This window comes from Rhinolophus sinicus, linkage group LG10 (genome assembly GCF_036562045.2).
Source record: "Rhinolophus sinicus isolate RSC01 linkage group LG10, ASM3656204v1, whole genome shotgun sequence".
NCBI classification, from domain to species: domain Eukaryota; kingdom Metazoa; phylum Chordata; class Mammalia; order Chiroptera; family Rhinolophidae; genus Rhinolophus; species Rhinolophus sinicus.
In genome coordinates, this window is record NC_133759.1 from 104,938,359 (window position 1) to 104,964,559 (window position 26,201).

At 50.8% G+C, this 26,201-nt stretch overlaps 1 protein-coding gene across 2 annotated transcripts in view; it reads right to left on the minus strand.

The window, feature by feature from the left end:
- Positions 1–1,858: 1,858 nt before the first annotated feature.
- The window catches only part of SH3PXD2B (SH3 and PX domains 2B), an 84,425-nt gene continuing 60,082 nt past the window's right edge, over positions 1,859–26,201 (minus strand). Inside the window, exons 7-14 of one of the 2 annotated variants that reach the window (XM_074313901.1) lie at positions 24,037–24,171; positions 21,276–21,380; positions 19,616–19,699; positions 17,099–17,216; positions 14,108–14,334; positions 12,005–12,054; positions 10,992–11,117; positions 1,859–8,179 (exon numbers count right to left, since the gene is read on the minus strand). In XM_074313901.1, coding sequence (XP_074170002.1) covers positions 6,617–8,179; positions 10,992–11,117; positions 12,005–12,054; positions 14,108–14,334; positions 17,099–17,216; positions 19,616–19,699; positions 21,276–21,380; positions 24,037–24,171 — 2,408 coding nt within the window. In that variant the 3' untranslated portion in view covers positions 1,859–6,616. The remainder of the gene's footprint in view (positions 8,180–10,991; positions 11,118–12,004; positions 12,055–14,107; positions 14,335–17,098; positions 17,217–19,615; positions 19,700–21,275; positions 21,381–24,036; positions 24,172–26,201) is intronic. The other variant, XM_019741295.2, reaches the window with a different exon arrangement.

Here is a 26,201-nt window from a genome sequence, read left to right on the forward strand (position 1 = left end):
TCACCTGAGTTCAGAACTGAGAGAGACAGAGGGATCTGGGGGCGGAGAACAAAATGTCAGCTATATGCCTGAGCAGGCCGTGGGGCATCTGGCTTGGTGAGGTGTGCGGCAGCCATGGGTCTCCTAAGCCCGCACCCCAAAATTAGACATGCTGACTGACGCAGGCACAGGCACCTCCAAAAGCACCCTTTTTACCACTAAGCCTCCCACTGTCAAGGGACTGAGGGGAAGGTGTGCTCTGAGGACTTCTGACCCCAAACAAGGACGGAGGGGCTGAGCTATGCATGTCTGGCTTCTGCTCTTAAATATCAATCACTTAGATTATCAGTCACCTAGATAAGTCCCTCCTTTCCCCGAGGGAGAGAGAGAAGGTTGCAGCGTTAGTCTAGTGGAGCCCCCTTTGCATGGGAGAGAGCACCAGGCGTGGGGTATAAGGATTTCCCACCTAACAATCTTGTACATGATACATTTAGTTAGTAATGCAGGAAGGTCCACCATGAAAACTGTTTGAAGACCACTATTCTGTACTATACTGCACAAGTGCGTGGCCAAGTTCCAGACAGTTGAAAGGAATGAGAGAAAATGCAGACACCTACGTCACTGAGCATTCTGAGGATGAAATAAACGTGTATGCAGTGTGCTCCACAGGCCTGGAACACAGTGAATGCTCAGGAAAATAATGGTGACATCGATAATAGTACGAAGCACCATGTTTGAACACCTTGGACTATGGCAGGCAAGGTGGTGAGTCTGGCGGTTTCTCAAAAGTGGAGCATTCAGACTATTTTCTCATAATATACTAAGGGTTGCAGGTTCTAGCTGATTTCCACTTTCAGGGGTGCAGCCCAGGAATACGCACTGTGACAAGCTCCCTGGCTCATTCTATGGTCACTGCAACCTGAGAACCACGGACTGGGAGCGTGGGTTGCAAGATGGTGAGGACCAGCTGTACACAGAATGAGAGAAGGATGGGCATGGAAACCCCTGGCCTTGGAGAAGAGCGGCCTCACAATTGAGAGTACTGGACCCACAAATTCAACAGGACCCTGCAGAGGAGGGTGTTTGGCGTGGCATTGCTGGAATGGTGCAGAGGGAAGTTGTGTGCTGGTTCCAAGTGAGACCTGAAGGGAGGCAACGGGGTGATGAACTTGGTTCCTGACCATGGTCCAGTTTCCATCCCGTCCTGTGAAGCCCACGTGCCCCTCCACACCTACCAAGGAAGCCCAGGCCACTGCCACCTCTATCCTATGGCTAAGCACTCTGGTTTGGAAGATTTGGGAGAAAATGCTCCCAAGGGGGGGCCTGAGATTTTCCTTCTTATGGGAACAGAGATGAATGTAGTACATGATGCCCGTTATTCCTAAGCAAGGTCTGCCAGAGGGCATTGCTTTCTTTAGTGTTTCCGCCAAGGGAGGGTGAATACTTCTGTAAATCCCCCCCTTTGAAGTTCTCTGCCCCTGGGAAAGTAATAAAACGTCAGGCCCTGTCCGCCAACCCCCAGAGCAGATGCTTGGGCAGTCCCTGCAGAACCCCACAACCCACTTCAGCACACTCTTGCCCATCAATAGGCAACGCCAGTGAGAGGCTCGACTCCCTGGCCATGTGAAGTCTTCCAGTTTGGGCGGAGCTAAGGATATGTGGGAGACACCCAGCTTTCTCTTGGTTTCTGGACACTGTAGCTAAAAGAATCAAGGTGCACTAGGACCCAGAGAGAGATCACCCATATTTCTGGGCAATGCCCAAAGGTAAGCTCACATAGGCTTCTGTTCTTTCATTTCAAAACACCAGACCAAGATGCCAGGGCACAAAGCTATGCACCCTTTTACTTCAGCCAAATAAAATCCATAGACACTGCATCTTCACAATGAAGCTTGAAACCAGTCAAGCATTTTATTTAAAAAAAAAGAGAAAACGTCTAATGGTAAGTATATAGTCTATACATGCTACAGCTAATTGTTCATCACCCCCCTCACATAATATCTCCTCATGGATTTTTTGTTAAAAGGAAACAGAAAACACTACCAGAATTTGTCCGTTTGCCGAGAGGGTATAAGGAGTGCCGAGTATCCAGAGATGGCCCGCGTCATCTTATGAGCAGACACGAGGTGGTGGGGCAATGCTGCCAGAGCCCACTGTTCCTGGAGGGATGCAAGAAATGGCCAATTTACTTGGTGGCTCCCTGAAGCAGGACATGTGGGTTGTAGCTAAGGTGACCAGTTTCTCACCACCCCTGTAAGAGAGAAAGGGGTGCTAGTAACTATTCCAGGGCACAGAAGCATAGACAGGCACACACGGGGGTCAAATATGGACACCTCCGTTGTCTCGGAATTGCTTATTGCTGTAACAAGCCATGGGGCACCTCCTTTTGTTTACAGAAGACCTGAAGGTGAAAGCTACTGGCTGTGGCACTGGGTTTGGCTTCTCCAAGAAAGAGATTGAGGCCGCTTGTCCTCAACAGGAACTAGGGAGGCTTCCTTCCCTTGGAGTAAAGGAGAGAAGCAGAAAGGTGGAATGTTGAAGCCCATGAGGGAGGAGCTCAGTAACTTGGCAGGGTAGCACCAGAATCCAGACATTACCCCACGGAGAGGGGTGGTTGGAAGGGTCCTGAGCAGGTGGCCCATGAGTGCGTGAGGATGGTGGAGCCTCCTGATTTTAACTCTGCAGCCCCATCAGAACCATAGCCAAGTTTAGAGCCATTCCTCCAGGCTAAGGGTGGGCACCCGCACGCTGAGGCTTCCATGTGAGCCAGTTAGCACTCATGCGAGCCAGTGTGACACTAGGTAATCTTTGGTCTATGGCATGGTATGGCTGTTTGCAGCAAAAGCCCTGAAGGATGGGCCTGGACAACTCAGGAGGGCGGACAAGACTGCCAGGCGTGGCTAAGGCTGTTAGATGCCCACTGTCACAATGCAGAGAAGGGCGAGACCTCCCAGGGAGCAGCCTCACCCAACACTTAGAGACTCGGCACAATGAGAGGACGGGAGCCAAACCACGAACATTCTCATTCTTGATGAGGTCGAGTTGCCCGCTATTTGAGTAGGAGCAATTCCTTCTTTCTCCCACTCAGTTCTGGGTACTTGGTACAGGCTGAGTAAACACTAGACTGTCCATCCCTGAGCTGAAGGTCCTTCCAAACCTTGGGGGATGCAGCACGTGCCCTTTAATGCGGCAAGTTTGTTCCCGTCTGTTCCACCTGGCAATGAAATCCCCGGGGTCTCCGAGATGTTTTAAGGCCTAGAACTCTACCTAAGAAATTGATAACATGGAGAGGCCTGTGGAAGAGGCGACTGGAAGCCTGATTCGGGCTCTAGCAATTCCTTACTAGGGCCGGCCTTAAAAGTGGTTTGAGCTGGAGCCCAGCTCTCCCCTAGTCTCGTCCCTGGGAAAAGGACACACACACACCAAATGGGAAAGAAATTTTGAGGGCACAATTTGAGCAAAGGCCTATTTGATCAAGTGGTGACCCTAAAATTCAGGTTTTCCAAAGAGTTGATGGTACCACAAGATGTAAACTAAAATAGTCATCACAAGGAAAGCAAGGGCGAGGAAAGAAAAAACCCTCACCTTTGCTGGCCCTTTAGACTGGTATTTGCCTGTGACCTACTGACGTGTATCGTGGGGTAGGGGAGGAGAGATCCAAATTCAGAGGGAGGGCCACCTGCCTCCTTCCCTGGAAGCCCCAAGGACATTTCACTGCTGATGGCAGGGCCTTGGGGAGAAAAAAACCCTGGGTCTGTCTCAGCTTGGTCACTGTTTGGATAAAGCTGGGCATGGGACCTCAGCCCCTGAACCTCATGGGGTTGTTGTGAAGACCAAGTTAAAGGAGGGAGTGTGTTTAAGCCCCGGGGACCTGCCAGAGCTTGGCGTTGGGGTTATTCCTACGGCCTAGGCCATGTTCCACAGCTGTAATTCCAGGGGAATTTTGCATATGCTTCGTCAATTGCTCACAGAATAGTGGCCACAGGCGTGGATGGTGTAACCCTAGGTCCCCAGGCAGGGACACCTAGGAAGAGCCTCGGCCATCAAGACGCCCCCACTTCCAGGTGCCTGGGGAAGGGCCCGCTACTGGGGCAAAAGGAGCTGGAGAGAAGGAGAAATGGAGAATAGAGAAGGATGTGGCTTCAGCCCCATCAGAATAAGAAAATAATACAAAAAGGCAAATCCTTCCATTCTCAGGAAAATGTTTTGCCCACAGGAAGGCAGAACTAGCTCATTCCACTCAGCTGATCCCCGGGAGGAGGGAATGGAGTCAAAGCCAAACCCCTTCAGTGAAATCAGCAAACAAAAATCACAGGCAGGCAGGGCGCCTCACGCAGCCAGGCCTACCCAGCGCCCAGCGCCCAGCACACGGGAGGTCTTCACAAAATACTTGAAAAGAGCAATGAAAGCGGAAAGTGAATCAGAAAAAAAAAAAATATTTAGAGCTTTGTCTTTTGAAATGTAGTCAAATCCTGCATAACAGCTTCACAAAAGCGGTTTAAACCAAAGTGAATCAAAAACAGGAAAACATGCTATGGGGCCTCCTCCCAAGTGAGGGGACCGTTAAGAGGTGGGTGGCCCTCTCCCAGCCTCCCTTCTTTCCCCCCAGGTTCTGGGCACAGGGCCAAGGAGAAGTGGGCGCTGCCCCAAGATTCTCGGGGAAGGGTCTTACAGATTGACCAAAGGAAGGAATAAGAAGCTACTGTGGGTCTCAGGAAGCTCCTTCAGCAGAAACATCCAGAGCCCATGTGGCGGGGGCGGGGGAGGGGAGAACAGAAAAGGGCTGTATGCACATGGACCGTTGGCACTGCAGGTGGGCAGCGAGCATCCTTGAGCATCACCAGGAAAGTTGGTCTTGTGGTTCCAAAAGCATTGTAGCCAGTGAACATTGAATCGGAGGCCCTGGGGCAGGCCAGGGCCACTTCCCCTTGTTCTGTAGGGTAGGGTGGGATGAGGAGGGGTGCTGCCCTCTCACCCCTAGGCAGCCTGGTCCACAGGCAAGAGCTCTGGGCTGGGAGCCAGAAGCCCTGGGTCCTGGTTCTAGTTTTGCTATGTGGCCATGACACTACGTGAACACACCTGTCAGTGGACCACAGCATCAAAATGGGTGGAGGGCTGCCCTGGGCTCCTCCCAGTAAAGTAACAGACAGGGAGAGTGCAGAGGCAAAAAGAAAACTACAAAGGCCAGAGAGGAGCAGGAAACAGCCGCAGAGAGCAGCAGGAGCTGTTTGCCTGGCCCTGGGTCTGTCTCCTGAAAGGGCTATTGCTTTTGCTACACTCAGTTTGGAGGAGATACAGCTGCTGGTCCTTGAGCCACCAGGGCCTTTCATGGCTGCCATGTACGACCAACTCAGCTCCCTTTGCTCCGTAAGCTGTGTCCTCAGGGGGCACACCAACACAGGAGCAAAAAACAGGGCTCTGGCACCCAACTAGCTTGCCCTCCGCCCCCACCTGGTTTGCCTCTTACAGGGTGAAGGGCACACACAGGCTTGGAAGTCAGGTCGGCCTGGATTCTAATCCTCTTTCCTCCTCTTCCCAGCTAGTGTGCCTTGGACACCTCAAGCTCGAGTTTCCACATCTATAAAATGGGTACAACATTACAAGAGAAGGTTGTTGTGAGGGTTAAACATGAATGTGAAGTACCACGTACAGAGTTTGGCACCTACTAGCTACCTAGCAAGAGGCGTAGCTTGTGAACGGTCCCCCTTTTCAAACAGGGGTTGCAACTCTTGCTCTAAGTAGACAGAAGTGAAATGCCCAAGGCAGGGCAGGGATTCTTATTTAAAAGCCCTGGGATGGACTGGGGCCTGTGGCAGGAAGTGAAGCATGCTCTGGGCTAGAACCATCCCTGTAGGACCAACCAGGCTCCCAAGACAGAAAATGGGAGGCAGGATGGCCAAGCGGACCTCCAGGCCCACTCCTGGGCAGCTGCATCTGGTCAAACCTGAGAGGCTCATGGGCCTGTCTCACCATACCAGAGGATGTCACACAGGTCTACTATTTAATGACATCAAGTGACTGAAATTGAAGAGTTGGGAATAAATGATATCCTACACAGCTTCATAATTCCATACCAGAAGAAAGGAGAAAACCCTCCATACAAACTCAGAAAGAGGGCAGCCCCTGGGATTGGCCACGGAGCCCACTTCTACAGTATGAAGTCCCTTCTGGTACCAGCCATTTTGGAAACCAAGTGAATAAAGTCACTGGGCTTTTAGAGACACGGAGAAGTGGGAGCAAGCCGTCACAGACTGAATGGGGTGCCAGGGGGCTGCCCCTTACGACGCTGGGTCCCAGCACAAAATCCCCTTTCTGCAGTTCCTCCACATAGCGGCCTCTGGTCCTGGAGGCCTTGCCGAATTATGGTCCCGCTGCTGGGTGGGCAGGGAAGCTGGGTGGCAGTGCCACTGGCCTTATGGCAGGGGTACTGAGTGGAGAGCAAGCAAGCACGTGGCCTCTGAGCCGCCAGGGGCTGCTGTGTGGGAGGGCTGACTCTACCCACGGGAGGGAAGAAACCACGGTTGTCCAGTCTTCCTGCCTTTGAAGTTGCGTGGAGAATGATAAATTAAGAGGCATATTAAATATGTGGGGAAAGCCAGCAGGGACACCCCAGACCTCCAGCCAGGGAGGGAGGAGGCTAGGGCTTCTTTCTGAGATAGTTGGAAGGAATCCACCCTTCCCAGGAGGGGGCCCCACTGAGGACCTGGCAGAACCACCAGCCGCTGCTGTTCTTTTCGCGGACCTCGAACACTGTCCCCTCCTGGAAACTGCTGGTATCTTCATCTCCTTCAAAGTTGGCCACGGCCACATACAAGTCCTTTGGGCTGTCGGCACTGAGGAAGGGGGCTGCAGCCACTTTCTCCCTGTTGTCTCCAATCTTGCCCACCATCCGTGGCCCCAGCCCGCCTTTGCCTCGAGTGTCGTCTTGGCCCCCCGAGGAGTTGGAGAGAAAAGGTTTGGCTTTTGGAGGGACGAGCAGGGCCCGGCCAGGGGCAGGAGATGCCTTGCCTTCACTGGCCTCCCGCTGCAGCCCTCTGGCCTCTGGGAGGGGCCCTCTGACCTCTGGGAGGGGCCTGGATGATGATGAGGTTTTCTTGGGCGGGGGTGGTCTCCGGGGCGGGACCATAGGTCTCTGCTGGGGAGCCTCTTGCAGAAGCGGGGGCACACTCTTAGGCACAGGCTCTGCAGCCTTGGCTGGCTTTGGAGGGGCTCTGCAGGCCATCTCCTTGGGGCCGAGCCCATCCTGTTTGCCCGTCCTGTCCTGGGTGCGGCCAGGCCCCTCCCCTGGGAGGAAGCTGCGGCTGAAGGCCATGTCTTGGCCCCCAACAGCCTGGTGGCTGCTCTCTCCATCCAGCAAGGGCTTCTCTTGGGACTTGGCAGGCCTGAGCTTGCTCCTGAGGTTGCAGATGTCCACTTGGTCGTCACCCTGAGGTGGTTCTGTCCTGGGGGAGGGAGCTGGCTTTGGCCTGACCTGAGGTTTGGACTTCAAGAAGGGATTCTGGGGGGTGGCTTCTGGCTTCTCCTCCAGTGGGTCGGCTTTGGATTTGGAGATGGGCCGGAGGTTGGGCTTCTTTACTTCCTTGGCCAATACTTTGTGGCCACACTCCAGCCCCATCTCATTTTTCAGTTGGAACAACTTGCTTTTGTCAGGTTTGGGCTCTGGCCTCCTGCCATCCCGGGCTGGGGGGTTGTGTTTAGCTGGAATCATTGGCAAAATCATGCCAGGAGGCTTGGGCGAGGAGCCCCTGAGCTGCTCCATCCTCTGCCGCTCCCTCTCCTGCAGCTCCCCTTCCGACTTGATGATGGATTCTTTCCGGGGAGGGAGGCTGGGCTTCTCCTCCAGATCCGGGTCTGAGATCTCCTCGTAGCCCGCGCATGACGACATGTCTAAAGACGCCTTCCTCAGGACCTCCTTACCGCCCTTCCAGTCTTTGGACCACGGCATCCCGGAGTCCATAGCACCATGCGGCGCATCGGGCAGGGGCCGAGACGGGCCAATGGCTTCACTGCCCGTGTTGTTCTCCATCACTGCTGCCTCCCCCAGCCGGAGCTGGGCCACCTCGTTGGGCAAAGGAGCCAGAAAGTTGGGTCTCAAGGCATTGCTGGTCTTCTTATACTTGTCAATGAAGGTTGCTGGGGCCCATCCTTCCTTATCCTCAATCTGAATGTACCACCAACCACTCAAGTTCTTCTCGATGACCTAGAAGGGAGGACAGAGGAAAGCATTTAATAGGTGCGGTCCCAAGGCCAGTGGACCAGTATGGTCTGGGAGACCCACATGCACCTGCAGTTCCAGAAGCAGGGATTTGTACTCAGCAGATTCCCAAACAACGTCTATGGTGGACCATGTCTAGAGACTTTACCAGGTATCAGAACATCTCACTTGGGGGTAGGTCCTTATTTAACTTTGGATTCCCCTAGAAGCAGCCCCTGACACATGGACGTGGTAAGGTAGTTAATTTGAAAGTTGATTTCGGGAAGTACAAGTGAGGAAATGGGGAACGCGAGAGCCTATTACAAGTAGGTTATTGTTCTGGGCCACTGGGATGTAACCCACCGAGCACCCTCCGAGAGACCATGTAGAATCAGACTGCCCCACTGGAGTGACGACATTTTCTTCCTGACTCCCAGTCACACTCCCCAGGGCACTAACTCCCCCCTTTCTGGGCGGTACCCTTAGGAGCTGGGAAGCTGTCGGCAGCGGGGACCTGGGTGCAGCTAGAGGTCAGCTCAGGTGGGTCAGGGTACAGGGCAAGCCACCAGCAGTGTCTGCTACAATTCTAAAGAAGTATGAGGCAAAACCCACGAACAGCCCAAACTAGCCTTGCTCACTGCTCCTTTGGTTGAGAACCAGATGAAGTGGTTGGCTGGTGTTTACAAGCCATGCAGATGAGAAATGCATATCCTTAAATGTGGGAATCACACTCAGCTCATGTTTAGATACAGGGGAATGGATGTTGAAGGAGGTAAAAAAGTTTCATCTCATGTCCCTCTCCCTTTGGGATACACTCCCATTGAGTGGAACGCGGGCGGCCTCACCCACGGTATTTAGGACCTTATGTTCCCTGTTGCCTTTTTGTTTAGCACCATATGTCTAAATTCACACGGGTGGAAGCTATGCATGCTGCATGCTATGGGCTGAATTGCGTCCCCCCACCTCCCCAAATTCATATGTCAAAGACCTGACCCCCACACCTTAGAATGTGACTGTATTTGTAGATCAAGGCTTTTAAGAGGTAATTAAGTTAAATGGATCATTAGGGTCGGCCCTAATCCTGTAGGGCTGCTGTCCTTACAAGGGGAGAACATACAGAATGAGGCACCGCCATGTGATGACACAGTGAGAAGGCGGGCTAAGGGGAGAGGCCAAGTAGAAACCAACTTTGCTGACACTTTGATCTTGGACTTCCAGCCTCCAGAACCGTGAGAAGGTAAATCTCTCGTTTAAACTACCCAGTCTGTGGTACCTGTGATGGCAGCCTGAGTTAACTAATACCTGCAATTCTCTGGCAGGTGCTATGTGTGGAAAATCTGATTAGTGCTCACACCGCCCTATGAAATGGGGATTATCATCCCATTTTACTGATGCAGAACTGAGGCTCTAGCTGAGGACTCAAAGAAGGTCAAGTTAGTCAACGGTGAAGGTGTGAGTCAAAGGCAGGCTGGTGGGCTCTGGAGCTGAGCTTTTCCCACTACCTGACCCTGCCCAGGAAAGGGGACCCTGTTTGGGGAGGAGCTGTGCCTGGCGGGGCAGAGAGGGCCATGGGCCTGGTTTGCTGCAGCATCTGTGCCCAGCTCAGAGGAATGGCAGCCACAGACCCAGCGCAGGAGGCAGAGGCTGGGTTCCGGGGCCTCCAGTCCTGGATTCTAGTTTTGGCTTCACCACTTACTGCCTGAATGGTCCTGCACAAGATACATGTTTGTGATTCCACAAAAAACATAATGGTAAGAATAACACCCACTTAACTGTTTTCATGACGGCCACATAAGCTAATGCATACAGCACTTGGCAGTTGATGAAAGATTAATGTTACCTATTATTAAATTATAGTGGAGATCACTGAGAGAGCAGGATGCACGTGACAGAAATATGCTTAACAAGCCCCACTGGATTCTCTCCAGGAAAGGGCACTAATAAATGGAAGACCTCATGTGAGGGTCCAGCATCTTATCAACACTTGGTAGCTCTGGCAATAATTAAAGGTGATTCTGGGAATACAAGTCATCACTTGTATTCCACAAATTCAACAATTCGAACACTAAGTATGTACAATAATCAAAATGAAATGTATCAATGAGGATCGGCTGAGCTTACATTCTATGCAAAGTACTACAGCAGAAGCTCTAAACATTTGTGTTCTTGATCACGATTTATGGGAGTTTTCCTTTACTACGGAGAAGCCAAGAACGATTATGAATAAAAGCAAATGCAAAATCACAAGAATGAGATGGAAAGAAAAGAGCCTGGGCTTTAAAACCAGAGAGACCTGGGTTCAAATCCCAGCTCCAGCCCTTATTAGCCATGTAACTTTGGGCAATTTACCTAATCTCTCTTTGTCTCAAGTACATCTGTAAAATGGGCTGAATATATAGACCTCAGGGACTTCTGTGAAGATTAGTTATCAAGTATGTAAGGTACCTGGCTAAGAGGTACCTGGCTAAGAGGTGCCTGTATCGTCATCACCAAAACATGTAATGAAGATACATTGATTATCATCATTGTTGTCACCAAAACATGTTTTGAAGAGACAGAGGCCAGGCAAGGAATTAAGGGGCTCCTAACAGCTCCTCTGCTAGGACACAGTGGTTCCCTTAATGAATTCTGACAGCTAACAGAATGTTGAAATGAACCAGGAAGCAAAACTGGAGAAGAGGAAAATAGACACAGAATTTATCATAAGAAAAGAGTACTTGGTTAGGCCGAAAACTTCATATAATGTTATTAACCAATGTTACCACAATAAATTAAAAAGAAAATCACAGGTAGACAAAGGGACACCAGGTTCACTCACCTCGACCTTCAGGCCCGCCTGGAAGCTGATGCCATCAGGGATGGTTGTCTGGAATTCGGCAATGGTGTAATACTCTTCCTCCACTTGGGGTGGGATGGGAGGCTTGGGCAGGTTGAGACCTCGAGGCTGGGACAATTAAATACAGTGCTAAGTCCAATGTAAGTCCATTACCATGGCGATGAAGGTGGGGAGTTGGGGGGGTGCTGAGGGACAGGGGCATGCAATCACCCTCAAGGGGGCATTGGTGGACCCATGGGACAAAACAAAAAGGACTGCTCAGATTGTCATCTCCTAGATGAGTCACTGGCCCTTCAGCTTTAGAGTGATGAGAAAAAACATGGGACATTTGTCTACAATCATGAAAATCTGAGGCAAGACAATATTCTCTGACCTTAACAGGCAGTGAGGGCTGTGGAAAGAATACAGGTTTTCAAGTCACACCCATCTGGGTTGGTAATACTGATTATGTGTGCAACTGTGGGCAAGCCCCATCCCCTTCCGGAGCGTCAGTTTCCTCTCCTGTAAAATGGGGATACTAACAGAGTCTACCCGGCGGGGTCACTGTAAGTGTTCCACTAAGTTAATGCAGTAAAGCACCCAGCACGTGGCATAGCACCCAACAGGTGCTCACTAAGTGGCAGACATTTAAACAAGGCCAATTTGTCAACGTATTGTTTAGGAAGGTACCAAAACAATTAAAAGTGGAGTATGCATGTAAACTAGCAGAATGGCACTCACCCCAGTTTCGCTTTCAGGTCACCTTATTTAAGAAGACTGATCTAAGACAAAGGGAAGTGGGCTGAGGAAGCAGAGGCCTATCACAAAGCCACAGGCAACTCGTTTCACCTCCCTGGACCTCAGGCTTTCCACCTGTTCATGGAACTAGCACTTGTGCAGCCTGCTCCACAGGCTGCTGTGTGGACAGGAAGAGAGCATTCTGGAAAGGGTGACGTACGTGTGCGGGGCCAGTCTCAGGTCAGAGTCTGGCTCCCCAGTAGCAAGGATGCACTTACTATGGTCATATCCCGGCGAGGAGGGGGTCTCTGCCTCATCTTGGGTGATCCTATAAAGAGACAAGATATTATTTCACACACGTGCACAATTCTACAGATAAAATGCCTGAAATGGACACCAGGAAAGCTCTAGTTTCTCCTGCAGAAGATTAGGCCTAATACACTGCATAGGCGTTAGCAAGCTGCTGCGACCCTTCCCTCGAGAAGAGCCTGCCTGGGAAGGGGCTGTTCAGACTCGGCTCAGGATGGCCGTGTGCTGGAGCAATGGGAAGCTTTCCAGGAAGGGCAAAAGTATAGACTTCAGAATAATGCAGAGGTGGCTACAACGAGTTATTTGACTCTGAGCCACAAGGCCCTCATCTATAGAAGGGAGATGACGCCTGCCTCTCAGGGCCAATGGTGGGGAGGAAAGTAAACAGTATGTGTGAGGCTGTTAGTGCGTGGCAGACACGCAATAGATGTGACTGCCCCTGGCTTCATGCTCTAGAACGAACCCAAATGAAACAAACAATATATAAACTAAACCAAACAAACGTGAGCTGATGATTCCAGGGGTTTTTACTCTGAGTTGGGCTGCCCTCGCCCTGGGTCTCAGGGTTTAGGAGGAGGATGACTTTGCAGTGGACCAAAGCTCCCAGCGAAAAGCAGAATATTGAGGAAGGCACCTCATGTGTTGCCAGAGCTGGTTTAGCAAGGGTCTATACAGAGGGGGAGTTTGGCAGTTGGAGTGTAGAGAAGACTGCTAATCTCTAAAATAACCCTTTCCCCTGTCATCTATTAGAATAAATAGCAACAGAGTTTTAGCCAGACACTTAGCTGCCTATATAAAGACTATGTTCCCCAGACTCCCTTGCAGCTAGGTATTGCCATGTGACTAAGTTCTGGACACTGGGATATGAGGGAGTGGGAAGAGAGTGGAAAGCTTCTGAACCGAGTCCTCCACTTCTTTCTGCCTCTTTTCCATTGGCTGGACTAGTGGTGCGCCATCCCAGATGAGGGCAACATATAATAGATGCAGCATAACAAGATTCTTGACTGAATGCAGTTGTCATAGCAACCCTGGACATACACCTGAACTGCTTTCTGAGAAAAAGAAATAAACATCTAAATTATCTGAGCCACTGTTATTGGGTGTATTCACGTGGTGAGGGGTGGGGTGGGAGGCATCTTTGCTTGAGTGTCTGAACCTATCCTAACAAACACATGGGGTTTCAGATTTTCATTCTCTCCTCTGGGTTATGGGACTCCTCCTGTGCTCTTGAATGTGATAGAGTAGAATCACAGAAACTAGGGGCAGGATAAAACCCCTGCCATGGGGTTTTCATCAGGGCTGCTAAGCAGAGAATGAGACACTCAAGTTCACTGCCTATAAATAGTTGGAGAAACCCAGTCTGGGGCAAGTGACTTCATCCCTGTGGCTAATTGGAAGTTCCTTTCCAATAGATTTCCTTCTGCCCTGAGCAACCAGGACAGGGCCATGTGCTTGAGGCTGGAATCCTGGATATGCAGCAGACAATAACGAACCCTACTCTCAAGTGTGTTGGGAACATTAAATGATAAAATACGTATGTTTATCCATCTTGAAAAGCAAGATAGGTAAAGAACTGTTGCTGGAAAAGACCCAACAGAGGATCAGTGTTTTCTTCCCCTGGCTCAGACATGAGGTCAGGCAGAGAGAGCACGGGCGCTGGAGTGAGACGGGCCTGGGTTCAAGTCCCGGCCCCACTGTTTACTAGCCGTGTGGCCTTCGACAAACCATCTCATTTCTCTGATTCTTAATCTGTAAAACGAAAGTCGTGAGTCCCTCAAAGGTTATTAGTGGGAGTCAATGAGACTAATTGTAAGATTCCTGGTACATAGTTGGGGCTTGAGAAGTAGCTATTGTGATCATGAGGGGGTGGAAAAAAACGTGGTCTGGAGTAGAAAAGCAAGTTTCTCCACTCAGGTCCCACAACTTGTTGGCTGAATGATCTGGAACAAGTGGCCTGGGGTTTCTGAGCCTGTTTTACGGGGGACAGCAGGGCTGTTGTGAGGCACACTGAGCACAGAGCCTGGTACACAGTAGGCCCTCAACCTCCGGGAGCTCGGCTGGGTGTCACTCACTCTGCTTGACGTCCCCGTCAGGCGGTGGGCGGCCCTCGAACCGGCTGTCCCTCTGGTTGTTGAGCACCTCCTTCTCCCTGCCCACCGAGTTTTGCTGCCGGGAAACGCCATCCAGGTCGAGGACACCCGCGTGCGCAGATGAACCAGGGCCCAGCTTCGGGGGTAAGGGTTCCCCACTGCTCTTCTTCAGGTATGAGGCTGGGGCCCAGCCCTCTTTGCCCTGGTACCTGGGAGGAGGAGGAAGGAGGCTGGTCAGGCAGCTCTGCCAGGCCCATGGCAAGAAGCCACGATCCTACTGAGTCACATGATGGGTCACAAGTGCGCAGGGCTAGAGGCTGGCACACGCTTGCTGCCTCCTAATGAACCCTAAGCCTCAGAGCGTGACATTCAGGGCCTTTCCCACCCAGCTTCTGCTTCCTGCGCTGCGTCGGCTCTCACAGCAACCCCCACGTCCCACCCAGCTCACGCAGCCTGCAGCCTCTCAAACGCGCCACCATCTTTCAAACGCTATGCCCCTGCACTTGGAGACCCTTCCCCCTCTCCCACCTGCTCCTCCTTCCCAGCTCTGCTTCATACCAGTCCCCCTCTCAGGCCTTTCCTGAGCTTCAGAGAATGAAGCCCTCACTCCACGGCGCCCGCTGTCACCCACACGTCACAATCCAGTGCCTATAACACAAGGTCACTTGGCAGTGGCGGTCCTGTCTCCCCAGTTAGAAAGCGAGCTCTGGGGCAGCGCCCAGTCGATCCATCTGTGTGTGTCAAGGGTCTCAGTGCCAGTGCAGTGAATGACAAAATAAAAGGACAAGTGGACAAACCGCAAATGGGCCTGTAGCAGACTCTGCTGCAGTCGCTGCGATGACAATGATATTCCTAAGTGGCACTTGGGCACTTACTGTGTCAGTTCTGTCCTATGTACTTGATGGCTATCGATGGGCTTCATCCAGTCAACCTGGGAGGTGGCAGACATGCACTCAGACCGAGGCAGCTGGGCCCAGTCTGTGCTCCTAACCTGTGTACTTTGCCGCCTTTTCCCAGTAGCCCCAGATCCAGGCACAAAGTCTGGCACAGGCAGAGCAGGGCTCCATTCACATTGGTTAATGGGTAGTTTAAATGTGCATTCAGAGGGGGAACAAAGCAGGTCGGAGGCTGCTTCCAGGGCTTACCAAGGGTCAGCCGGCTGTCACTGAACTGCTGTGTGATTGGGAGGGACCCTGACAGACCAGCTCACTGAATTCCCTTTAGAATTCACTGTAACGATCACTGAATTCTCTCCATGGAATTCAGTTTAAAGGCATGACCCAAAGGGTTGGTTGGTCAGTATCAGAGGGCTGCTGGGGCTGCTCACGCCGCTCGCGACAGCCAACTGTGCCTGTCTCTTCTTAACTCCACGTTTAGTGACATCACACTGGGAGCTTGAAATTGGCCACCGTGGGAGTATTTACACCATGGACATTGACAGACACTGTGAACAAGAGTTTTTCCCCTTGAAGAGCTGGTTGTTAAACATTCACCAGCACCACACTGGTCTGGCCCACAAAACAGGTGCCCCCACCTCTGGGGAGAGTTGAACACACCTAATGGACTGGCAGTGATATATGGCAGTGCCAAGTAGCTTGTCAAAAATCAGTTTAAGAAGTAAATAGCACTGTGTCTCAATGAAAAAAAAGGTCCTTTATAATTGGACGCAAATTTATAAGGAGATAGAAACCTGTGGAGTGTGGTGTCTATTAATGTTAAAATGCCCTCTGAGCAGGGGTAAATCTTGTCCGAATTAGAAACCATCAGGCTACATACAATCCACATCCTCAGTATGAGACAGTTCACATTTGGGGGCATAAAGACATAAGCAGAGAGGCAACACATGCAGTGGTGAGTGGGCTTTGGGGGGAGAGGTACAGGTTCAAATCCTAGTTCTGCCACTTTTGAGCTTCAGTCAAACCTTCAGATGCCTGCAGCCCTCGCTGACAACCTACTGAAACCTCATGAGGGATCGAGGGCCAACTGAGCCACCAAGTTTGGGGATGATTTGTTCTGAAACAGGACAGCATATACACTCATGATACGTTAGGTATCACTGCCTTTATTCCTTCTTCAAACCTCAGTGCTGAGGTTCCCCTCCCTCAGGAAGCCCCTCCACACTCCCCATGCCTGTCGCCAACCCACTCTCACTGCCCTGGCCTGTAACTGTGTATGAGCCCGTCCTCTGAGCCTGTTGGTGTGAACCTCTGTATCCTCCCTGTTGATTCCCCAAGTCCCAGAACAGGGCTTGGCCCAGAACACGTTCTTGGTGTGGCTGAATAAATGAATGAATGAATGAAGTGCCACACACTCAGCCCCATGTGAATAACCCTCATGTTCTGCCTCACACCACAGTCCAGACACTGGGTCACAGGGACCTCAGATTTCCTCTCTTGCCCTAATTTCCTGCAGCCACAGCCTGTCTACTAGGGTGACCAAGGAGGGGGTTCCCAGGAGTTTCATTACTAAAACTGGGAAAGTCCCAGGCAGACCAGCCCGAGTTGGCCACCCTACTTGCCTACGGGGTTCTGATTTCATCATACAGGTAAAAGAGCTGCGATAAGGTTTGAAAGGCCTTTGCTACTGGACTCTGAGAGATGAGCGTAAACGATCTGCTGTAGGATGAGTTCCAGTCCCCGTGGAGTTGTGCATCACACTGGTCTCAGAGGAGGGCTGGGGGGAAATCACACACAGGGCAGCTCAGCCTCCACTTACTTGTTACGAGAAACATCTGGAGGTGGAAACCAGTCTTGCTCAACAGGGTCACTGCTATCTGTGGTTCGTCGTGTTTGGAAAAGGTTTTGCTTATTATGGATTTTTAGAGAAGGATCTGGGTAGGGAAGGAAGCCAAACAGCACAGAGAAGCATCCTTTTATGGCTCAGGCCGAAACCTCACCCCATCTGCAATGGCTTACAGACCTCTGTGCAGCTGGAGGCCACGTGACCTGAAACCCACCCAGCTGCAGCGGGTACCTGATCTTCCACCAGCCTTCCAGGTTTTTCTGGATGACCTCCACCACGGCCCCTCTCTCTAGGTTCATTTCATCCTGGTCACGAGCTGTGTATGGGTAGATGACCATGTATTTCTCCTCTGCGGGGACAAAGGGATACTGGAGTAAGTCAAGGACACTGAGAGTCCCAGGACACTGATGGCCAAGGCTGTGATCCATGAGATGCCTTTGCTCATTGGAGGGAAGGATTTCCTCCAGAGATTTCTGTGCAACCCCCCAGGCCCTCACTTAGCCCTGGATGACCCCGTGCAAGCAGCAACAGGACACAGTACAAAGGGCAGGTTCCAATCCTTCTGGAATCCCTCACACATTCATCCTCACCTTCCTCCAATCTGTGCCTTCAACGTCACCCTCCTTGACCTTGCTTTATGCACTATTCAGACCCCTGGCATGCTCATCCCCTTACCCAGGTTTATCCCCCGCCCCATACCAGGAATTCCATTCCAACACACCACATACTCTACACATGTATTGTGTTTCCCGTCTGTCCCCCTTGCTAGAATATGAACACCCTGAAGGCAGGGTTCCTTGCTCTGTCTCCAGCACTGGGCATGGTATCAGGAATATTTGGTAACTGTTTAGTACATGAACAAGTCCCGAGAGCCTGGTGGGAGCCATCTTGCTCATGGCAGAAGGGGTTAAACCCTCTGGCTCCTCTCGCTGGTGGAGGGCTCAGGGATGAGCTGGATTTGGCAGCACACGGACTCAGGCTGAAATCACTACCAAAGAGACAGCCAGCAATTTCATTACTTAGTTGGTACCCAATCATTTTTTATTAATTATTTCCAAGCCCCTGAATCCAACCATGGCTGAAGCTCAATTTTATTTTTAAATTAAATTTTTATCAAGATATAATTGAATATTGTATTATTTTAGGTGTATAACATAATGATTTCATATACACATATAATTATATACGTAAAATATATATATATATATATATATAAACGACTGTCTGCTTCAATTTTCATTAATGTGACCGGGGTGCCTTCCACCCCATTCTCTCTGGTTGCCCCGTTCTTTCTCCCAAAGCCAAGGGGTCACCCTCATAGCCCCTCCCCGCTCCCAGAGAGCTGCCTCCAGCTTCATCTATGTCCCTCAGGCCTGGGCTCAGGGAAAGGGTTGCTTGCTCATTGTCACACTCAGGCAGGGCCCTCCAGGGAGCAAGAGGAAAGTGCCATCCCTGACACTGTCAGCAACGGCTGCTAAGCCGGAGAACAGCTGAGTGTCCCAGGGGAGCCCAGAGGGCTTTCCTGTTGTGGTTACATCCTGGCCCCCAGGGAGTGACCGCGCCAGCTGTGGGCTGGGGTGGATGCTTGTGGATGGCGTGTTGAGGCTGACTGTTCGGGAAAACACCGCAGGCTGTCTGCGGCCTGCCCAGCTGGTGCAGAGGGAGGCAGAGAACACACAGTGCGTTTGTTTATTTATTGATCTAGCCCACTGACCTGCTCCACGGGGGCTGAGCTGACTCAAGTCGCACATATCCTGTGCACAGCAGTCAGCTGTTCCCCAGCTCAGAGAGGCTGCAAGGTGGGATGTGGGGAAGTTCAACCCTGTGAATGAACGCAGTTCTGTACGGTTGGGTGAGAAGGGGTGCTGTTGGGTCCCAAACTACATGCAGTCAGTCCCACAGGCCCTGGACTCCTGGGGCTGGCCCCCTTCAGCTGAACTGCACAGGGGGATTCTCTAGCACCCAGAGGCCTCTGTGGGCTCCATGGAAGCCCAGTGATCCTGAACGAAGCTTAACGTGGAAGCCCTTGCAGACTGCCTGGTGGGTGCCTGCTGGCACTGCTGCCCTTCCTCTGGTACTACCAGCCTCTGTCCACATGGTTCGGGTGAGGCTGACCTCACCACCTCCTAACGGGAGAGGAAGGTGTGTGATCCCGGCCTGGCATCCCCCTGGCCACTGTAATTACTTCAGGCATATGACTCAAATGGATCAGTTGGAAGCAATCCTGGGATTTGTGATGAAGGAGAAGCACTTTTTCTGATGGGCTCTCTGAAGGGTGCCTAGAAATACTGTCACCATGAGACAATGGTTCAAGTAAAGTAGAGAACAGAGCAGAGAGGTGGCGCAAGTGAGTCTCAGGTCCCAAGGATGTTTCCAAGCACCTAGATCCAGCCATGCCTGAAGTTAGACTCACCCTGGGCTTTTTAGTGATGAGTCAATATACTTCCCTTTTTGCTTAAGCCAGTTTGAAGTGGGTTTATTTCCCTTGCAACTCAAATGTGCCTAACAAAAGGAAGGGGTCACTAGCTCAGCATTATAGAGGCCCCCAGGCATCATCTTTAACCTGGAAAACTTTAGAGCCCCAGGCTCCCTCTTCCCCAAACCTACATGCCAACACACACATGGCACAGCCAAGAGCACTGTTTCTCACATGCAACAGGCACAGGCAGTCCCAGAGCAGGGAGGCACATGCAGACGCAGGGACCTGCTCCAAACAGCGAACAGGGAAGAAAACCCCGAGGTAGACACCTTGACGCCAGCTGATGGCATACAAGTCCCCCAGGGTCCGGCGGCGGCCCACGGGCCGGGGCAAAGACCAGTACCTCCATGAGACTGGACGGGCAGCAGCATGTGGAGGCGAAGGGCAGAAGGCAGAGGTGAGAAGAAAGTACTTCTTGTGTCTCCAGGCAAAAAAGGCACCAAGCACATGTTCTCACTTAGGAGCAATTATTTCTGAGTCTATGCCAAAGCCAGGTGTCTCAGAAGGACCAAGTTCCTGAGTATTAACCTTGAACTTGAGTGAAGAGGCATCCAGTAGATACAGTTCTATTCCTGGCATGATTATAGAGAGGCCCTAAGAGAAGTGCTTGTGGCAGGGGGAAGAAAAATGTACAAATCCTTAGGAAAATGTGGTCTCTCTCCAATCTTCTAGCTGTGTGACCCTGGGCAAGTGTCTCTACCTTTCTGAGCCTGCTTTCACATCTGTAAAATGGGGATAATAATCAGCCCCTTACGGTGGCATGCCTGTGGTAGTCATCATTAATTGTCTAAGAGAGCTGTGGTTTCCATGCAGTACACCACTGCTCCCTAGTCTGAGTGGATTCTGTAGTATCCCCATGGTAGCCCAGCTCGTGCTGGGCGCCACAAACAAAGCAAACCAATAGATGCTTTACTCTGACGGCTGTTGGCCACTAAATGCAAAACCACATACAATTATTTTGCTAACCTTTCAGCATAGAAATATCCGCCTTCTTCTCACCCTCTTATCCAATACATATTTAAGTGGCTTTGTGCTTTCTCAAAACAGTTAACTAAAAGCCCCAAATATTCAACCCTATGCCAGGCACAGCTATATGATAACAACTGTCCCTAGTTATTATTTTAGGTTTCCTGCCAAGTGCTTTGCATGTGGGATCTCATTTAATTAAAAAAAAAAAAATCCCATGATGTAGACTTCCCCATTTCCATTTTTAAAGGAGGTGGCTGAGTTGCAGAGAGGTTAAGTTGCTGGCCAAGTTCACTCAGCCAGTAAGTGGTGCAGCTGATTCAAATTCAGGTCTGTCTGACTTCAAAACTCTTCTGTTTATTAGCTAAGATGAACTCATACTCTAATTTTAGGAATGTTTGGCTGGGGGAGGGGGACACGGAGTGGGGACGGGGAGTCAGTTGGACCTTAGAATTTCTGACATGCAGGAGCCACCCTTCAGGACACCTGTAAGTAAAGTTTTCTGGGAAACAGAAGCGTGTGTGGTGAGTGGAGGGGGTCCTGACTCCCGGTCAGGGACATTAAACCAACAGAGAAAGCATAGATCTTTACAGGTGGCTTCAGATGTCTTGCAAATGAGCTGGAAGCAGCCTTGGCATCTTGGCCATGAGAATAATTCAAGGGAGGAAAAGTGACATGTTGACAGCGAACAGGCTGGGGCCTCCTGGGCTCCCGGGGAGGTGGCAAGGGCCCCGCTCTGGCCAGGTTCACCTGGGTTGGCTCCCAAAGGACTTTAAGAAAGGACCCGCCAGCGCTGACCCCATGGCCTGGCTTCGTGTCCATGGGCTCCAGAGCCCGAACCAGCAAAAGCAGCTGACACATGGAGGCAGAGGCAAAAGGCAGGTATTGGGTGAGGAGGCCCTCCCAAGGGCGACAGCTGGCCCAGGTCTCCCCGGCAAGCCCGAGGCTCGAGCTGCTGCCTACCTTCCTCAGGCTGGAGGGAAAATTCATCCTGCACACCATCCTGTCCTTCGAGGCAGGTCGCGGGGACCCAGCCTTGCTCTTCAGCGGTGCTGACGAACCACCAACCTGGGAAAATGAGGGTGCAGACTGACGTTAGTCAGGTCAGGTGTGAGATCTGGGCGTCCAAATATAACAACACATTCAGCCACTGTATTAGTCACTGCTCAGCGTAAGGTTAGTTGGTGACACACAACTAGCCATGTTAGCTGACCACTAACTGCTAAAGACGGGCTAACGAGAAACTGCTCCTGAGCACGGGCAGGGAGAAACAGGTGATCCTGAATGGTGAGTGTAAAGAACGCAGCGACCTTCACTAAGGTGTGTGAGGCGCTCATCAGTTTACCTGCTTTGTCTCATATCATCTTCACGTTACCATCCCCACTGCACAGGTGACGCAACGGAGGCTCCACCAGGTGACAGACTTCTCCTGTCTGACCCTGAAGCCAGCACCCTAGTAACTTATGTGATTTTGTATCTGTTCACGTCAAGGTCAACCTGGCTGCAGATGTAACTGCTTGAGGCCTTTCACCCAGACTCAGGTCCTCCGTCTTTAGAGAAAAGAGCTTATGACGGGCAGAATAAGAACCCATCAGAGACGTCCGGGTTCTCACCACTGGAACCTATGAATATGTTATGTGGCAAAGGGGAAAGAAGGTCGCAGATGGGGTTGAGGTTGCTAACCAGCTGACCTTCAGACAGGGAGATTATCCTGGATTATCCAGTTGGGCCAATGTAATCCCCAGGGTCCTTAACTATGGAAGGGGGCGGCAGAAGAGTCGGGGAGATCTGGCTATGGAAGGAAGAGAATGTGCAGCACTGCTGGCTCTGAAGACGGAGGAAGGGAGCGTCATACATACACACACATACACAGGCGTACTTTGCTGGATTGTGCTTCACTTTACTGCTTGTCGCAGATACTGCATTATTTTTACAAATTGAAGGTAAGACTCTCCACCAGCAAAAAAACAAACAAACAAAAAAAAATAACTCGCTAAAGGCTCAGATGATGGTTAGTATTTTTTAGCAATATTTTTAAACTAAGGTATGTGCACTTTTTAAAGACATAATGCTACTGCGCATTTAATGGACTATAGTATCATGTAAACATAACTTTTACATGCACTGGGAAACCAAAAACTTCCTGTGGCTCGCTTTATTGCGGTATTTGCTTCATTGCACTGCTCTAGAACCAAACCCGCTATATCTCTGAGGTCTGCCTGTATTCACGCACGTGTGTGTGTGTGTGTGTGTGTGTGTGTGTATACAATTATCAAGAAGGAGTCATACCAACCTGATAGAAGGGCTACCTGGGGTTTAGAAAGGGGACTGGGGTTGAAGCCAGTGGAAAAAATAAGATTTTAACTTGATCATTAGTGCTTTAAGAATAATGTATCCATGCAGTACTTGGGTAAAAAATATATATAATTAAAAATAAATGTTGCCAATTTGTTGGCCATTTGAAGATTTGACTATCCAGCCTTTTCTCCCCTCTGGACACTCCAGGCTGGTCCCCAACACCCCCACTGGCTCCTCCCCTTCTCCTGCGACTTCCCTCAGGCAGGGAGCCCAGGGGAGTGGGTGCTCTTTCCTTTCGTCCCCACAGCGCATCCTAGCTACACCCAGAACCTGCAAATACTCATTCCCAGGAATCTGAGGTTGCATGGCCCTGGGGCCAGCTGGAATTGGTTTGGAATTCAAGGTCCGAAATGTGCTGGGAGATCTTGGGTGGGGTCCTGGTTTCTTTAGCTGTGAAGCAGGGATAACAATTGCTACACTGAGTAATTAAGGACTTTTGGTTGGCTAGTCCTGACCTCCTGACTAATGGGAATACGATCCACATGCTGCTGGATACACAGTGTTTCCTGTTTGTTGGACCTTAACTAGCCAGTCTGGTATCAGAGATTGGCCCACTAACATGAGCCCATGTCACATTTTGGCCACAACAAAGCCAGTGGGTTTATGTCACGCTTTCCTGGAAGGGGATTCACTCATCCCCTGCTCCCTGCACTTTGCTTTCCAAAGCAGCCAATGGCTGCTTTGTGCCTAGAGCAAAAGACAGGAAACCCATATTTTTGAGCACCTACTGTGTGCTTGGCACAGGTTTAGGCATTCCCGCTGGATTATGTCATTTAATCCTTATAACAGCCCTTTGGAGTGGAAGCTTGCTTTATTTTGCAGATGAGAGACTTCATGGTCAGAGAGAAGAAGCAACCTGGACTGCTGAGAAATGGGGAGTTCAGGTGGAAACCCAGGCTATGTGACTCGATTGTACCAAATTCTGTCCCAGTCCTGGCCAGTGTATGTGCCCAGTGGTCCCCGTGATGGGTAGGTACGCTGAGGACACAGGCAGTGTGTCCAGTCCACACCAGAGCCGACAGCTGGTAGAGCCTTTGTGAAGACTCCCATGGTAATCAAAGAAAATCAACAGGGCACATTTCCAGTGGAATGCTGGCCTTCATGTCTCCGGGTGCTTTGAAACCAGAAGGAATGTTCATGAAATGTGAACCTCAGAACAAATTGGTAACATCTGACCCAACAAGCTGCTGGTGAGTTGTGACCACGTGGGACCAAATGGGGACAGCTTTCTAGGAGGCCATCAGCTGGAGCTGTAGAAACTGACCAGCCTGGATTGGCTACTGCAGTTTCTGCGTTCCCAAGTGTTTCCTAACGCGAGGGGCTTGGTGGGAGTGTTGGGCAGGACAGAGGTGGTCTAGGTCCCTACCTGATTCGTTCTTCTCGATGATGTCCACCACCTGCCCCACACTAAGGCTGATCTCTGAGCTCTCCTGCTTCTGGTAGTCTGCCACTACCACATACTGCTCCAGGACCATGGGGTCCACCGAGGTCAGGTCACTCCCTGTGGATACAAAACACTATGTCTCATCTGGCCACCACCCACCCATGAAGAGCAGGAGCCAGGGGAGTAGGGCGGGTCAGGAGGACATTCCAAACAGAGAACATAGTTGTTACAGGACTTGTCTCAAGGTCACCTCATCCGTTCATTCTTTCATTCACTTCCTCACTCAACCACCAATATTAGCCAAGTGCCTGTCCTGTGCAGGCACAGTGCTAGGGACTGGAGGTGCAGAGTTGATTAAGATATCGTACTTGCCCTGAAGAAGTGGATAGACTAGTGGGCAAGTTCATTCATTCGTATCAATCTATCTACCCACTCGTCCATCAGCCATTATTCACCCATCCATCCAAATATCCATCTATGCATCCAACGAAACATACACTTATGCATCTAAGCAAATATCCATCCATCTATCCATGCATTCACCAACCCTTCATCCATCCCAAATCCCTCACCCATTAATTCATGAAGTCACCAGTGACGTGTCGGACACCTTATTAGGTGCTGGGGGTACTAAAGTGAATGAAACAGATTATGACTCCTGGCCTCAAGTAACCTAATCTAGTTGGGAAGACAGGCACATACACAAGTATATACGGTCAATAAGTTTACCAGGAAAAAAAAAGGTTTCATTTTTGATAGATGCATTTCTTGAAACAGCCAGGATGCTGGACAAAGAAGGGACGGAAAAGGGCATGCTACATTAAATGGGTGATCAGCAAGACCTCCCTAAGGAGGTGACAGAAAGCAGAGACCCAAGAGACAGGAGTCATGAGGAGAATGGAGAAAGAACAGTGCGGGCAGACGGAGCAGCGACAGGGCACAGAGCCTTCCAAGAGCTGGAAGGAGGTCAGGGTGGCTGAACCAGTAGTGAGGAGAGTGGTCCTGTGTGAAGTCACACAGGTAGGCACGGGTCAGAGCAGGCGGGACCTGCTAGGCCAACAAGAAGTTTGGTTTGTTTTTAAACCCTGAAGTAGAAAGCCACTAAAGGGCTTTACACTGGTAATGACAAGTGAAGATATACGTCTTTAAAAAGGTAATTCTGGCTGCCACGTGGAAAACGGATTGGAGGCTGGAAAGAAAGAAAGCAGGAGACCAGATGGAGGTCATGGAGCTGTCAGGCAAGAGATGATGGTGGCTTTGGACCAGGGTGGGGGCAGTCGGGGGAGGAGCCCCAGGAGAGATGTTTCCACAGGACGCAGCGTGGATGGTGCCCTCTGGAGTTGTGTGGCTCTGATTAAGTACTAAGACACACCTGATAAATAAATAAAAAGATAGATATGGGTAATGTAAAGAGACATCTGAGTTCATACACTCCAAAGAGAAGGGGACAGTGCTTTCAGAGTGGCAGGCTGAATGTGTGGGAGGGTAGAAGATATTTGCGGCCGTAGGACCCTGGTTTTCTGAAAGCCCTAATTCAAAATATTCCTTATGGTTTCCATCAACAACGGAAATATCCAGGAAACCCCACATTTCGGTACCAAATAGCCTCAGTAGTGGAGGGATGTGTGCGGGCTGGCGCACACTGAGGCGATTTTGTGCATCTTTTCCCAGCTCTCTTGGGTGGCATCTTGTTGGTTGCTGGAAATTGACCATGGCGGGAGCATTTATACCATGGAAATTGGCCAAAGCTCCAAAGCAGGGCTGTCCACCAGGGAGCTGGTTGTGAAGCATTTCCCAGCACTCCACTGTGCTCCAGCCTCTGATATCCAGAAGCAGCACAAGAGCCCTTTGTTAGAACCAGGCGCTGTGGATTTTGGAAGTGGAAAACCAGAACCGGGCACGACAGCCACGTGAAGGCTCACTACTACCTTTTCTACCACACTGAGACTACTTCCCATGTCTTGCTCACCTTTGCATTCCCAGCGGCCCTAGAGCACTGCCAGGCACACAGTAGGTGCTTAATAAACATTGAATGAATAACCATGTCTGTCTTGTTCACTCAGCACAGACACTCAATGGACAATTGTGAGGTGAAAGAACAAAGGATGAATGGAAACTTCTAGAAACTCCATTTCTGCACCAACTTT